At 37.2% G+C, this 16738-nt stretch overlaps 1 protein-coding gene across 1 annotated transcript in view; it reads left to right on the plus strand.

Moving 5' to 3' along the window:
* Positions 1-509: 509 nt before the first annotated feature.
* The window catches only part of GNAT3 (G protein subunit alpha transducin 3), a 33407-nt gene continuing 17178 nt past the window's right edge, over positions 510-16738 (plus strand). The window contains exons 1-3 of the mRNA XM_013180405.3: positions 510-2631; positions 10068-10110; positions 14319-14460. Coding sequence (XP_013035859.1) covers positions 2514-2631; positions 10068-10110; positions 14319-14460 — 303 coding nt within the window. The 5' untranslated portion in view covers positions 510-2513. The remainder of the gene's footprint in view (positions 2632-10067; positions 10111-14318; positions 14461-16738) is intronic.

A 16738-nucleotide genomic window follows, 5' to 3' on the forward strand; every position in this document is an offset into this window, starting at 1 on the left:
CTCCTAAATCTGTTTTGATTTCCCTGAGAAATAGGAACAGATTGTTGTGTTTTTCAGTAAACTATTTAGTTGAGAGTTAGAAGGCAGAACCAAGCAAATCAGGTGGGTACGATGTTAATTGCATGCTATTGCGTGTTTATGAAGAAATTCTTATTGCATGTTTTATGCAGTTATGAAACAATTGTTAATGCATGTTTATGAAGTAACTGTTTTAACCTTTATTTCTATTGACAATCTGTTTGCAGCATGTTTGCATCACCTAATATATAAAGTTAATTCCTGTATGCAGTCATAAAGTCATAACAGCAACAAAAGGGTAGAAAATTTATGTTATGGGAATAACACTTGATTTTCCATTGCTTTCCAAGGGAAAATGATATAAAGCTTTCTCCATTATTTATTTACATTCATTTTTTTCCACTGCAGATGAATAGGAGCTAGTTTGCCATTGTACTATTCCAGTTTGATACTGTAAAAATTTAATGCAAAATGAGTAGAGATATAACAGTATATGCCTTGAACAACTCAGTAGGGAAGTGGGCTCTTAATCTGGAGGTGATGTTCTTCTCCACGCTTTGTGACTGTAGCAGTTAATTTGTTAATTCTGGCAATGTTCAGAAATGCTCAAACAATTACTTTTCAAATCCACTGAAATCCATAAGAGCATAGTACTTGCCTATGGTTCTGGTAAACAGACACCTGGTGTAGATAGAGCACTTCTGCAGCTGTTTATTTTCATTTTTTAAAAAAACGTTGTTAGTACAGCTGCATAAAGATGCTATTATGGTCTATATTAAAGAGTAAAAAAAAGTAGGAATATAAGCTTAACAAAATAGAGCATTTTCTTCCTTTGCAGATGTATATGCAAAAAATCAGCTGTTGGTAAGTACTGGTTATTCATTTCTGGCAAAGCAATGCAAGGAGACTGAAAATAGGTCTTCTTGCTCCACTGACTGAGAAGCATAAGACAAACAAGCACATCTTCAGATCTTTACTGCAATGTGTGGTCTTTTTACGAGATGACACTCACTAGTAAATGGGACTGGGACAGCAAAGGGCCTGTCTTTTCTCAGAAGACAGCACTCTCCTGCTCATATGGAGCACAACTCATTAACAATGCTTCTCATCTTTATTCCTCTCCCTCCCACCTTTGTGACCCAGTGCTAGTTGCCTTCTTGTTAAATCTGGGGTCCTGCTGTGGGAAAGTTTCTATTCTATAGGAAGGATGCGTGAAATACTTTGCTTCAGGTCCTCTTCCTCATTTTTCTTCTGGCTGGAAAATACATCTAACATCATTCAAACTGACCTGTAAGCTTATACCTCTCTTAAACATTGTTTCTGGGCTAAACCTTCTAAAGCCTACACATTGGAAAGTTAGAGCATTATTGACCATTGCTAGTCAATAATTGTAAAATAGTAATTTGATACAGTAATTTTATAAGTAATTTTATAATTTTATACAAGTTTCTATATTTAGTGTAATTGAAATACTGTGCAAAGTGAATAAGTATAACATTACAATTATTAATAGTATTGCAAACGACCATTTTCAATCTTTTAGTCCTGATGGTAATTCTACTCTTACCCACTGCAACCAGGTGTGGATTACAAAATATATTTTCTCAGTATACTGCTGGCAGCACATACCAAGTAATGTGCCCACTATATTACATAAAATATTTCTATATTGCTATTGCATTGTGAAGAAACTAAGACAAAATAATTACATCAGTAAGGAGAATCTGACCTCTTTCCCGTCTTACACAAAGAAAGTGTGGTACTTTCAGCTGAAACTGATAGTAAAATCATAAAGAAATGGAAAAGGACCGTGGCAGTTATTAAGGAATTACCACAGAAAAGTATAACAAAGCTGTTACAAACTGCAGTGAAGTACTTATTATCATTACAAGAAAACAAATGAACTTGCCATAATATGAAAATGTATCAAACATTCCGCAAGATAATTAATAATTCAAAAAAAAAAAGTCTTCAATACAAATCCAAATTAGGTTAGTTTTAAATAAAGAATACTGAAATTTAGGGTTATAACCACTGAGAAAGATGAAAAATAAATTATTGAAATGCTTCAAAGACATATAAACCTTTCTTGGCTTCAAAACATAAGCACTTATTCACATTTTTTTTTCCTTTAGCTGAATTATTCCCGTTTTTATTGTTTCAAGACATTCTTCATATTTCTTTAAAATGTGTGAGGCTGGACACTGTCTGGCCATGGATAAAGAACTATCTAGACCTTGATTTTGCTTTTGAATAGATCATTTTAGTTCTTTGACATCATAACAGTACACTTCATGTCCCTATGTAAATCCTTGACTGTAGCATCTCCGGATCATATGACATGTGAGAAGGAACTATTTGATTTGAAGGCTGAACACAGAGGTGTTCAGGATTCTTAGATTTCCTCAAAGCACAGACTGTTGTCCTGAATTAAACAACTAGTCTACATAGAAGTAAATCAGTTGGCACAAAGAGAGGATTGTGACCACCTCAAGATGGGCAGTGGAGCCAGTTCTGAGAGCAAGGAGTCAGCCAGGAGATCCAGAGAGCTGGAAAAGAAACTCCAGGAAGATGCAGAGAGGGAAGCCAGGACAGTCAAACTACTACTGTTGGGTAAATAGAATAAAAATTGTTGATAATATTTTTCCAATGAGGTGTTATTTTGCTCTACAATTACATTTCAGAACAGTGGATTTCCCTGCCTTTACTATTTTACTCACAGAAAATAGTCCTGCAGCACATATATAAAGTGTTTTCTGGTTGTGGACACACATGAAGCAAGCAATTAAGACATGTGGAATGAGCTGAAAATGACTATGTAACTAAATGGATTCAATTTTAAATTTTACAAATCCTTGAGCATAGAAAGGTTTGAGAAATGAGAACCTACTGTTAGAATAACTGTTCTGATGTTTACATATGCAGAAAGTAGAACAGATTTTTTTTACGATTCTATATGCATTCATTTGCAGGAGGATTAAGTTAGATAATTGGTTAAGTAGAAAATTCCCAGGTGCCACCAGATATTGAAATAGAAATTGCTTATTTTCCAAACCGTTGCACTTCATTCTTTTACATAAAAACTTATGTGGTGAGTGTTTTTTGCTTGTTTCTTTCTTTCTTTGTTTTTATGTATAAAAATGATACTGTAAATAGAAGAACAGAACGTAGTGAAATGAGTAGAGATGAATATTCTCACAGACTACTACTTCTAATCCACATTATGAACAATTTATTCACAGTGTGTGTAATAGCAAATGAAAGATGATACTTTTCTTGATGCAGCTTTATTTTTTTTTCCCCATGTTACTGCTTAGCCTGCAAGAAATATCCAAGAGCACAATAACACTGCTAGTATCTTAATACCTTTCTTCTACTATTATACTATGAGAGTTTACATTGGTTACACCAAATGAATAGAAAAATAGCCTCTTATCATTCATTTTTTTCTAATTTTTTTTCATTGTAACCACAAGGTTTACAAATGCTGTTAAACTGAGATTTATTCAGCCTGAGCTAGATCTCTCACATAAAGTAAATCAGATTAATTCTATTTGTATCTTATGCAAAATATCTATTTATGCCTGCTGAGAATCTGTCCATTATAAATAATAAATACAGGAAAAAGACCAGCATGCAGGTTTCTCAAATGATTACAGGAAAATAACAGTTTGACACAGTTTAAGTACTATCAGTATTCAGATTGCAATTTACAAAGTTTTAGAAATCAGTAGAGAATATGAAGATTTTCTGTGCTACATTAATAGAAATTATTGATCCTGCTGAGACAACCTTAAGTTGGTGAAAAAGACAATAATATTTTCATTTAAACTTTCATAAAATTTCAATAATTTCTATATATTCTTAAGAAAATAAACTGGCAAATTGAGTTAGAACCAGAGTCCGTCTTTCCAGAATTCTGTCTCTGACCAAAACTGATCCATGAGGAAGATGTAAGAAATCCTTTAAGAGGAATTTAGAGAATAAAGAGAAATTTATAAGATAAGCAGTTTGATGATATACTTTTATCTTCAAACCTTCATGTCCTAGCTCTCATACTGCAGGTTGCCATACACCAGGACACAAAATAAATCACTCCTCCCAGAAAATATGTATGTATTTAGTATTTAGAGCGTTAACTTAGAATGTTTCCCAATGGATAAAATTAATCTTTTTCTGACACTATTAGTATCTCAGTCTTAAGATACTTTTAGTAAAATGTTTTGAGATGAATTGCAAGCTACATGAAAAAGATTTCTATTTAGTTTAACTTTAGCATATTTCAGCCTCATCAACTATTCAAACTCTCTTTTCATGAAACAAGACAATCACCAAAACTTGATGAACTCTTCTCTATAGCATATATTTCTATTTTATCTGCTTTTATTCAAGCTATGTCAGTGGGTGGTGTTTTGGAAAGCTTTTCTCCTAGGGTACTTATGATATAGAACACAAGGAACCAAACAAAAAACGTTACAGGGAAAAAAAATAAAATTAATTTATTTCTTCTTTAAAAAAAAAAAAGAGGTGAATAAAGTCTGTTTTGAACTTAGTACACAGCTAGAGTGAAAGTGTTTGTTCAACATTTGGAATCACAGCTGCTGAAGCAATGTGTATATGGGGCATCATATAGATCTTTCTACGGTCAACCAGTGAAATGGCCAGGTAGGACAAAATAAATCCACTATCCAGATCTGGGTTCAAGGCTGGATTATTTTATTTTATTTCAGATTTTAGATTATTCTGATATTTCTATACCTCCAAGGTGATCTCAGAAAATGATTCAGTTCTTACACTTCATAATTTAAGGGTACCACCATTCGAACTGATAAGACTAGTCTTATCCTAGCCCTAGATTTCTGTTCATTTTGACCACACATTGCCTCTATGTTATGGTCCAGGTATCACCATTGTTTATTTTGCAGTAGGCAGACTGGCATATATATATATATTTGGAAAAAGGTTGTACATATATTTCATATGTTTTTCAGTGTCATCACTATTGCTGTTACCTTTAAAATGTGAAGAAGGGGAAAAAAACAAACAAACAAACAAACAAACAAAAAGCATTCTGACCATTTCCTGAGAGGAGTTTTTAATATCTAGTCTGGTCTGTCTGTGTCCTCCAACAGGTCACTTTACAAAAATTAAATTATATACAGAAACTAAAGACACCACATTACCACATTTCTTTACATTAAGTTCCATGACCTAGGCAAACACTTTCTTGGTACAGAGCTGATAATTTGTAGTTTATAGAACATGCACAAGGAGAGGAGGAAAACAATGGCCCTTCCTCATTTTCTTCAGAAGTTGCCCCAGAGCCAGGAAGGTTCAGACCTTTGTGCTAGGTGCTCCTGTGCTGTCAAGGTCATCCTTCTCCAGAAATCTAGTCCTTGAATATTTATACTTCCAAAATTCATATCTTTTTATGAGTCTGGAACAAACTCCAGCGTGAAAATGTTATTTCTTTTGTATCAGGTGATAAATACAGCCACATCTTGTATGTACTTTGTAGGAGGCCAGCCTACAGGTAAAGTACAATGCACATTTGAAACGCCACCAGAACAGCTGATGCTCACAGTACTGTAGGAACAATGACATTTCATAGAAATAAGAACTTCAGTTTAGATAATCATTACAACTTTTAACTTTATTAATTGATGACCTCATTGTATGCAGTTTCCAGTGGCAGATTACAACTCACCCACATCAGAGCTGGTCACCCCCATCTCACTGAGAAATACTCATTTTCAGAATATCTAATTTAATTTAAGCACCTACTTCAGGATGACCAAAATTGAAGCAATATGTTTTTTTTTAGTTTTAGAAGAAAATATTTTTCTCCACTGTCTCTAACGGGTACCTGATAGTGAGTCTGAACATAGAGGTTTGCAGTGTAGACATTTAAAATCCATTAAATGAGTCAAATCCAGTTCAATTGCCATAGTTATGAGGCAAGGCTTAAATTATTGCTATTAACACCTTCACTGAAAACAAAGACGTTGAAAGTAAAGACAGCTGAATAACCCCGCTGACTGAAAGGCAGTGGTGTGGTTTTTGTTTTGTTTTGTTTGTTTTATTTTTGTTTGTTTGTTTGTTTGTTTCTGGAGGAGCAGGGGAGAAACTTAAGGACCTTATTCTCTCAAGAGGGCACAGGGTTAATAAAGCACCTGTTTTGTTTTGTTTTTTTTTCTAGTTTGTCTCTCCTGTGGAGAAAGTAAGTTCAGTTTGGTAAGAGGACTGGAAAGATATGATTTCCAGTCTACTTCAATGTTTCCAGAGGTTTCACACCTCTGCATGAGCCTTGTTGATGGCACTCAGAGCTTAGGGTTTTGTTTTATTTTTTCAAGTATTACATGAGAGTCAGTTGTGGCAAGTTTCAAAATATTCAGGCAGCAGTATTTTTTTTTTTTTTTACCTGTCCTTATGGAAAATTTCCTAAATTAAACCTTTATTATCACATAAATAATAACTGTAAAGAGATAATAGCTATTTTTTCTGATACACAAAGCAATGCAATATATTAAACAAACAAACAAACAAACAACTTCTTTTATGACTCAACAGATGTTAATTGTGAACGGGACTTGTGCTCTCCCCTGTATCCACAAATATTCAAACAAATCTTAATGTCTTCATTAATGATCTGGACAATGACACAGAGTATACCCTCAGCAATATTTTTTATGACACAAAAACTGAGGTGAGTGGCTGATATACCGTTGGGTTGTGCTACCTTCCAGTGGGACTTGGACAGATGGAAAAATGGCCTGATAGGAGCCTCATGAGGTTCAAGAAGAAGAAATGCAGAATCCTGCACTGGGAGAGGAACAACTCCAGGCTCGAGTATATGTTGAGGGTCACCAAGGTGGAAAGCAGAAAAGGACCTTGGGGGTCCTGGTGGGCACCACGTTGAACATGAGTCAGGAATGAGCCCTTGCTGCAAAAGCTAACCATATCCTGGACTGCATTAGGCAGAGTATTGGCAGCAGGTTGAGGGAGGTGATGCTTCTGCTCTACTTAGCACTGATACGACCACATCTGGAGTACTGTGTCCAGTTCTAGGCCCTCCAGTACAGAAGAGATCTGAGCATACTGAAAGGAGTTCAACATATGGCCACCACGATGGTGAAGGGACTGGAGCACCCCTACTCTAAGGAAAGGCTGAGGGACCTGGGACTGTTCAGCATGGAGAAGAGGAGGCTCAGGGGATCTTATCAATGTGGATAAATACCTGAAGGGAGGGTGCAAAGCGGACAGAGCCACACTCTTTTCAGTGGTGCCCAGGGACAGGACAAGAGGCAACGGGCACAGACTAGAACACAAGAGGTTCCTCCTGAACGTCAGAAAGCACTTCGGTGCTGTGTAAGTGACAGAGCACTGGCACAGGTTGCCCAGAGAGGTTGTGTGGTCTCCCTCCTTGGAGATCTTCAAAAGCCATTTGGATATGGTCCTGGGTAACCAGTTCTGCATGGCCTTGCTTGACCAGGGACAAGATGGACTCCAAATGTCTATTCCAATCTCAACCATGTTGTGATTCTGTGAAATTCTGCTTAGGAAAGTAGTGGAGTCAAGTTACAGCTGAGGTCTTGCGTTCTGCTCTCCTTTGAATTCAATCAGTTCTCACTGACTTTCAAGGCACCTCCAGTTTTTTTCTCTGTTCCTGCTCTGTCTATAGACCTTTGTAGTCTGTACTGTAGAGGCTGGGCCATCCCATAGCAGAGGGGCAATTCAAGTGATGTCTCTGGGTGTGGCTCCTTTGCAGATCTTTGCCTGCAGCTATGCCATGCTCACTGCACTTCTCGAGGCTTCTCTGAAGCCTCAATGTGTCCTGAAACAGAAATGGCGTGGATGTTGGGAAGTCGATTTGAAAATACCCCAACCAAGATGAGAGGCAGTTTACGGTCTGCCGAACTGCCCTTTGTCCAGCACAGTGCTGAAGGTGGATGTAGCATGCCCTGGTACACTGTGAAATAATTTTCATCTCTCAGGAACTGGCCCAGAATTCCAGGCACTAACAGAGATTTCCGTGCCTTTATTTTCCATGCCTTTATCCACCTCAAGGAAACTTGGCGTACAAATAAAGATATGGAAATCAAAGGTAAATTTGAATAAAAACTAGATCATAAGAATGTGAAATGCAAAATACAGGCTATAGCATGTTTTATGAGGTCCCTGTCAGGCAGAGACACAAATCTTCACAGAGACAGGGAATTGTTTAAAAGCCAATTAAACTTTCCAAGCTTTAGAACAAGACTGACTTTGGCCTAAACTCTAGTCTTTTATGCAGAAAATTTGGGCTAGATTATAATTTCCCTCTTCACTGCCTCCTAAAGTGAAGCTGCCCTCAGCTCCCCCTTCAGTCTTGCGAGGGCTTCCATGGTTCTTTTGCTGCCATTTGCATGAGCAGGATTCTGTGGTGGTTAGAAATGCAGCTGTGGCCCTGCTCTCCTGTCCTAAGGGCTCGGGCCAGAAAAGCAGGCTGCACAGGAGGGGGAAGAAAGAAGGGAAGCAGGTGCAAAGTAAATTGTTTCTGACTTGTTTCCTGTAGTACAACTGCTGCTATGATTAACACAATACTCCAGAGAGGAGCCAAAGTCTATGAGTCATCTGTTGTTTAGATAAAGGCATTACTGGGTCATAAATTAGAGATGAGCAGAGGTAGAGAAATACACCCATAAGAGATAAATTATGATTCCTACTCTATTTTAACATTATCTTCCAAATCTGGAAGAGAGGTTCATTTCTGTATTATGCTTCCTGGCATCTTTCCATGAGGTGGATGCAGGAATTCCCAGAACTGTTTGCTCTCTTCCCTACAAAAAAAGTTTAGCAATGCTGCTTCCCTGGCAGGGCTTTACCAAGTTCTTCAGAGGGGAACTGAGGGGATAAAAAGTGATCTAAAGCAAATTTGCATTTTGTCCAAACTGTGGCAGATGGCAGCATCAGCTCATTTTGCATGGGCTTGATGTTTTCCTCTCGCACTTTCTGCCATTCACATTGTGAGCTTCAGAAAATGTTTTGCATATGGTTTGCTGTCTGTTGTGATTCAATTGAGTAAATTAATCTCTGTCATTTAAATGTTATTAGCTTTACAAAATCTGTTTGGAAAGTCTGTAATCTGTTCCATTCACTGAGGGGCCATCAGTTAGAATAGCTATGCCTCAGGTTTCCTCTTTTGCCAAAAGTATTCAGTAAGGTAAATGATAATCTGCAAAAATCAGAGCAGAGATGAGTCTTGTCCCATGGATTAATACACAGAAGTTAAATCTTCTTTGCAGGTTCTTTTAAAATCTAGCTCGTGTTTGGCAGGTGTGGCCAAGCCCTGCTCCTCACCAGTCTCACTGATAGAAGTTAAAATGGTTAAACTCATACTGATTTGCAATGGAAAGTCTTGTGTTGTGATTATTCACTTTGCATGTGATAAGAAGGCCAAATTAATCTGACTAAACTGACCTAAACTAAGACCTAGTTCTGCAAATTGCCTGTACAACCAAATGCCTATATCTCCCTGACAGCAATGGGAATTTATTGGAAATTCATTCCCTAGCTGTATCTGCTGCAAGGCTCTGCAGATTTCCCACTTCCAGCGGAAGACCATGGGGCAGAGGAAGTGGCAATATACCGGTATCAAGACATTTGCTCATGTGCTGCCTCTGCTTCATGAGCTAAACCACATAGACATTCTGCTTTTCCACTTGTTTAAATATGCTAGGTGGTCTGGCTTACAAAGTCAGCATAGACACTAGATGAAATCAAAATATGACCAATATCTCTTTGATAATTAGAAGCTGTATTTTTCTTAGTTGACTGCACTTTCCTCTCTTTTCAAATTCCCTTCCCTCTTTTAGAATTTATATTTTCACCAAGATTTCATTCTTTTTAAGTCTGAATGGACACTAGGGAGGTTTACAGTTAGTGAAATGGGGATCTGAACCATCTGTATGTCTCTTCATAAATACCAAATTCTGTTCTAAAGAGTTATTTTTAATATTTGCTACTTATTGATGTATCAATCATATCTTCTGAACATTCCCCCTCTGCAGGTGCTGGAGAGTCAGGAAAGAGCACTATTGTAAAGCAAATGAAGTAAGTACATGAATATTCATATCAGTTGTTGAATATGGTATTTGTAGCATAAGCTATCTAACATCTTATTGCAATATTTATGTTATTTGAATAAAATGCAAAGAAACATCATTAAAATCAAGTCCTCATTCAGGCACATAAACAAAAATACAAAGTGACTAAGACACACAGCTGTATTGTCTAATCAAATCATGCACCTGTCCGACCCTTTACTGAAGCTTCCTCTTTGGCTTCAGTGGGAGTTGCGGTACTGTGGTGAGACCATATAAGATAACAGACCATAGCACATCCACCTAGCCTAGTATCTCATATCCTGAAGTAGCTACTGGAGGATGTTTCCAGAAAATTATCAGATCACACATGCAAACACACTGTAATACTTTCACCAAATACCCTGCCAATATCTGGTGATCTGTTATTCAGGGACCATCCTGAACCAGAGAAACAGAGATGGTATCAGTATGGTAAATAGTCCCCAGTTAATTCATGTCAGTTTTCTCCTGAATCTCTTTTGAACCAATGTTAACTAATAACACCCTCATCTCCCTTTGTTCAATTTTAATTTTGTCCACATCATTGTCATTCAATTTCACTGTATTGCAAGTGAAAATATTAAAGTATTCACATTATGTAACTGTAGTGTCAAGACTTTTTTTTTTTTCCTTCCTTCAAACTGGGTTCTGTAGGTCATTCTTGGTCCTGGGAAAATAAAATAAATAAAAATAAAATAAAACAGGAACTGCAAAACTTTAAAATATGATCCCACTTTGTAAGCACTAGTATCTTGGTTTAAAAAAAAAAAAAAAAAAAAAGTGTTTTACTAAATCAGTAATATTATTTCTAATATAAGTTCTCCTAAATATTTTATACCTTCACCTATGTATTTCAAAGAGTGAAGTAAAAAATGTCATATCACAAAAGTAATTTTCTACTACATAAGCAGCTCATTTTCTAACAAGACAGATTCAGTACTATCCATCAAATATTTCTCTATTTTTTGGTTTGATTGTTTGTTTTGTTCCAGTTCAGTGGTGGATAACTTTATTTCTCTTTTGAGTTTCAATCAGGAGATATCCACTATGCAGTAAACGATTGAAATGTATTTTGCTGAAAGCTTCACCAAGTATGAGCAGATTAGATATGTTCCTCTGAATTAAACACTATAAGAAGGCTGATAACCCTAAACAACTTCAAGGAGGGAGCAGGAAGTGGCAAAGCTGAGTTATCTTTAAAGCCACGTGTATACATGAACTGTCAACCTGAGCACAAATGTGAATTGTTTTCCCCGGAAAATGTTGAAGAAAATTATCACTTTTCATACAAAATGTCAACTTTATGTCATAACCAGTTTTTTTTTTTTCTAAAAAGGGAAATTAGACAGTAAAAAAGAAATATCTATATTTTTTTCAGTGAAGTGTAACATTTTCCAGAGAAGACTGATAAAAATACAAATTCACACTAAAATCAGGGTTATTTTACTCCTATTACTATAATTTTCTAATTCATAAACCTCATTCTTTCCAGACTGAAGATTTCAATCAAAGTTGAATCCTTCCACTTAGCTTTGCACAATGTCTTGTGATGCTCCAAATATAGATATGGTGCAAGGCCTAAAAAAGCTAGGATGTTTAAGAGGGACAACTAAAAAAAAATAAATAAATCTGGAGCTCTGTGCTTCTGACTATCTCAATTCCAATGTGTGAGCTAATTTGTTTAATCCAAGCTGAGTATTTCTCTGCTATGCCTTGAATTAGAAGTATAAATCTACTTTATAACACTCAGAATTGTAGAAGTTCGGGAAATAAAAAGCAAGAAACAAAATATTTGGTAATTCATCAAGCCAGTAGAGACTAAATCAAAGCCTCCTGCCTGAACTTTTTCCTCCAATAAAAACATATTCTAGGTATTATGACTGGTAAAACAACTCACAGCTTTAGCATCCTCCACTTATTTACAGGTTGGATTTGTTTGTTTGTTTATTTTGTTGGTTTTTTTTCTTTTCCAAGGAGTGTTAGAGAACTAAATTTTCCATTTGATAGAAAGCTCCTTCTAACCACACAAGATGTTAGCCTGTTTTACAATCCGCTCTTAAGAATGACCAATGTTTAATAAATGTAGCAAAATTCACTACTGATTTAACAGGCTGGCTAGCATCTCTTCTGCCAGAAGACATAAATATATATTTTTTAAAAAAAGGGGGTTAGGGAGTGGCACAAAAAAGCCTTGAGCAAAAACAAATTTTGTTCTGTAATTACAGAATCTAGTTTTATTTCAGGATCTTATACGTTCTTCCTCTCTTTGTTCTTCAAAGGGAAAACATGAAAACAACATATACAATAGTCATCTAGGGACTACATTAAGGCTTTATCTTTACTCTTAACCCCGATTTTCCAGCCACAGGCAAAAAGCTTATCCTCTCCACATACCCTGTTTTGGACACTGCTGTAAGACACTCAAAGTAGTCAAACAAAGCTCATGTTCTTCATGGGGTAACCACACTGTCCTTCTATTCAAGTACATCACATCTTGTCATGGTTTGCTATATAAGAAGTTCTGGCTGAATATAAGAGGACTCTTCTGTACAGTGAGGGTGACCGAGCACTGGAACAAGTTGCCCAGAGAGGCTGTGGACTCTCCTTCTCTGGAGATATTCAAAACCCACTTGGATGCCATCCTGTGCAATATGTTCTAGGTGATCGGAGTAAATATATCTCCCCTCTCAATAAGTCTTCCTATTTCATTTAAATCACCATTTTGACATAGGGATGCACGGATACCTCAGGTGCTGGTAGAAAAATGTCCACCAGTATGCCAGCCTGCATAACACAGCTCCTCTTTATTTTTCTTACAATTTTAGTAGGATTCCTTTGAATCTTGTAGATTAGTGCTGAAATCAACATTTAAAAAAAAAAAAGTATTGAAATAGAGTTTATAGATTTGCCTGTTCAAAAAGTGGTTGTGAAAACACTTAAGAGAACTCTTTTCTCTTACAATGCTACAGATGCAAGTACAGAACTTTTGAATTCTGTGCTATCCATATGTTGTGATTCTTGACATGTTACGATTCTTGAGCATTCATTTATGATCTAGCTTGTGTGTGTGCAAGTGAACTATTTTCTGACAGGACTGACTTCTCCCCTTGCAGGGAAAGTGTCCCCAAGACACACACCTGTACTCATTCTGGGCTAGACTGTCAGATTCTTTCATATCACCCATTTTGGCTTGTATAGCTCTGTTAAGACTGTATCTCTAGCAAGGTTGGGGGGTTGGTGTAGGAATTAGTTATTTAATAACCTGGCCTTCACCTCTGAACAACTGAAGTGAGGAAGAACAGTCTTGGTTCTAGAAGTAGCCAAAGCAGCTTGCTGTCTGCTCATTGAGAGTACGCTACACCAAAATAGATGAAGTTTTCATTCTTTTCACAACTAGTGGAAAAAGATCTCTCTCGGAGCCATGGTCCAATCTGCACACTGATCTCAGAGAACTTTAACCCTATGCCACACTTCAGTTAGGGAAGATTATGAAATTACAGTCCCTCTCTCAGAATCAGATTAATTGAATTTGACTGTTAAGACTCTTTGACCTTTGGAATAGGAGCAAAATCTTCTTGAGTAATAGTTATCTCCCCAAAGTCTACAGAAAATAATAACATCTTTCATGAATTAGAAGTTTTAATCGATGTACAAAGAAATATTAAAGACTGCATTTTCTGTTGAGAAAGTACCTCACAGTGTAGAAATATAATTACATTATTGTTTTCCATTCTAGATAAGACTCAGGTTAAAAATGATAGTTACTAAACAAGCAATGTGAGATCCCAGTTCTAATATTATAGACTGTAATGATACAATATTTGAGGCATAAGTCCAGCTATGCATCTTGCCCTGTAACCACAGGAATGGGCTGGGGACCTGTTTTGGACCCATGCAACATTACCTAATGTTGACTCACAGGTGAAAAGAAAAGTACGTATTCAGCCAGACTGGGAAAAAAAAAAAAAAAGTAGCTTTTTATTGTCACAGAAACTGCTGCTATCCCATTCCACCAGAACAGGCAGATCAAGTATAGACAGATGCTTTTCCAAGGGACAGAGAGATTCAGTTCTTTTTCATGCAGAGCACAAAAATATCTGGTTCAACTTTTATTATTTGTCTTTTTAATGCATCCCAAACAATTTTATTTTATTTTTTTTTCTATTTTTGCACCAGGATCATCCATAAAGATGGTTTCACATACCAGGAACGCATGGAGTTCAGACCTGTCATTTACAGTAACGCAGTGCAGTCTATCCTGTCTATCGTGAAAGCACTGACTAAGTTAGGGATCAATTATGAAAACCCAGCTAGAATTGTGAGTATGATGTTCTTTCTCTTGAAATAGGCATTAATATATATATATATATATATAAAATATATATAAATGTAGTAGTAGAGACTAATAGAACAAAGCAAGAGAGTTCAGTATTTGCTTTATGATAGTAAAAACTAAGGACTGTTTGGATTACAGATGTGATAAGATATCCTTACTTATTTTCATTTTCTGAAGACTGACGCCTGAGGTCTGAACTTTGCATAAACTGTCATTTACTCTACTACAAAAGAAATGTTCAAATCTTATGTCAAAAAACATACGAAAAAAAAAAAGAAAACCCTTTCTTGGCTGCTTAGTCATTTATTCAACGGTATTAGAAATGTGATAAAAATTTCCCTTTTAAGAATAAATCTTGGGGCTCAGCCATGTAAGGAAGGGTCATATAGATGTGTTTGGAATATTTCAGTTTTATCTTGCTCCTGGGGCAGAGATCTCCTCATTGTACAGAAGGAGTACTGCAGAGAAGTGGAGTTTGACCTTCCTGGCATGGTTAACTGTCCTATACACAAGTGTGAAGAGCAGCACTTCTCTTTCTACAACTTCCTTAAGCAGCTCATAACACTGATTCCAGCACCTTGCAGACTTTACCAAGAGGCTAGAGAAGACAAGAGGAGGCTGAGGGGAGGCCGCATGGCAGCCTACAGCTTCCTCACGAGGGGAGCGGAGGGGCAGGCGCTGAGCTCTGCTCTCTGGGGACAGCGACAGGACCCGAGGGAACGGCATGGAGCTGGGACAGGGGAGGGCCAGGCTGGGTAATAGGGAAAGGTTCTGCACCAAGAGGTGGTTGGGCACTGGAACAGGCTCCCCAGGGCATTAGTAACAGCACCGAGCCTGCCAGAGTTCAAGAAGCATTTGGACAGTGCTCTCAGGCACATGGTCTGATTTTTGGATGGTGCTGTGTGGAGCCAGGAGTTGGACTCTATGACCCCTGAGGCTCCCTTCCAATTCAGATTATCTCATGATTTTATGATTCCATGAAGTAAGATTAATGCAGTCATCAGCGAGTAGTTTTTTATCAGAAGTTTAATCAGGAAGACTAAATAATTGAGGAAACTCAGTCCCTTCTTTTGTGCCCAAGAGCAAAGGCACATTTGAGAGATGCCATACTTCTCCTCAGTATATATGTTCCAAATCAGGAAACTTTTGGCTTCATTTGACAGGTAAACTGACAGTGCCTGCTCATTTACAGTAAGAAGACCTGCAATCTTCTGGTAATCATGCAGAATTTTCAGGGAAATAATTAAAGGGAAAACACATACCTTTCTTCTCAGTGTGATGATTTGCTTGTAATTCAGATCTTGCTGAGAATTTCTCAAAGGCCCATCAGAATATCAACTGGTTCCAGTTTTGGCAAATTCTCCATATTCCCTAAGGGTTCATCTTAGAGGGAATTATAGCTACTTCTCTGAAATCAGATCTCCTTCTTACAGAAGACTATATCTCATTACATTGATATGTAATACTTTGATCTAAAAAACGATAAACAAATGCTTCAGAGGTAACTAAAGGACATACAGTCAGCTGACAAAATAAAAACTAAATGTTTCTTCCTGCGTTCTTTTAAGAGTCCATGTCCACTAATCATGCAAACAAATGTAAAAGTGCCCAAAAACACCACACAGAAAACAGGCCCATATGAATATGCTGCAGCTTGGCCGTCTCAGTTGCAATAGGCACACATACTGCATAAGGATCCATGCCCCAGTCTGCACACCCTAAGACAGCTGAACCTTGCAGAACCCAGCCAGCTAGTTCTGGCTCACCCTTCAGTATCTACTGCCAGGTCCAGACTCTGTTTTCCACTTATACTTTAGATATGTTCTGCCCATGTCCCAGTAGTTCAGCTTATTTTCCCAGCTTTACCAAACTTTCTAAGTTTATATACATTCACTCATCATTCTTCCATAGGGATATATTCACAAAATACAAAAGTAGGGAATACAAGCATAGCAACTTAATTTATTTAGCCACAGGCATCATAAAATCATTGAAAAATACAGTTTGGAAGGGATCTCCTGAGGTCACTCTGCTCCATCCTCCTGATAAAATCAGGACCAAATAAATTGTTATTCAGGGTTGTTCCAGTCAAGTTTCAATATCTCAAAGGATGAGGATTTCTTCACATGACAGACTCTCTGGGCCCCTGCTCCAGTGTTTGAAATGCTTCTCTGAATTTCACAAGGTTCCTCTGTGTTCATATTTCCTGTCTGCCTGCTTCCCTCTCCTGTGTGTCCACTACCTCCAATTTTGTATTTTC

This window comes from Anser cygnoides, chromosome 1, assembly GCF_040182565.1.
Source record: "Anser cygnoides isolate HZ-2024a breed goose chromosome 1, Taihu_goose_T2T_genome, whole genome shotgun sequence".
NCBI classification, from domain to species: Eukaryota; Metazoa; Chordata; class Aves; order Anseriformes; family Anatidae; genus Anser; species Anser cygnoides.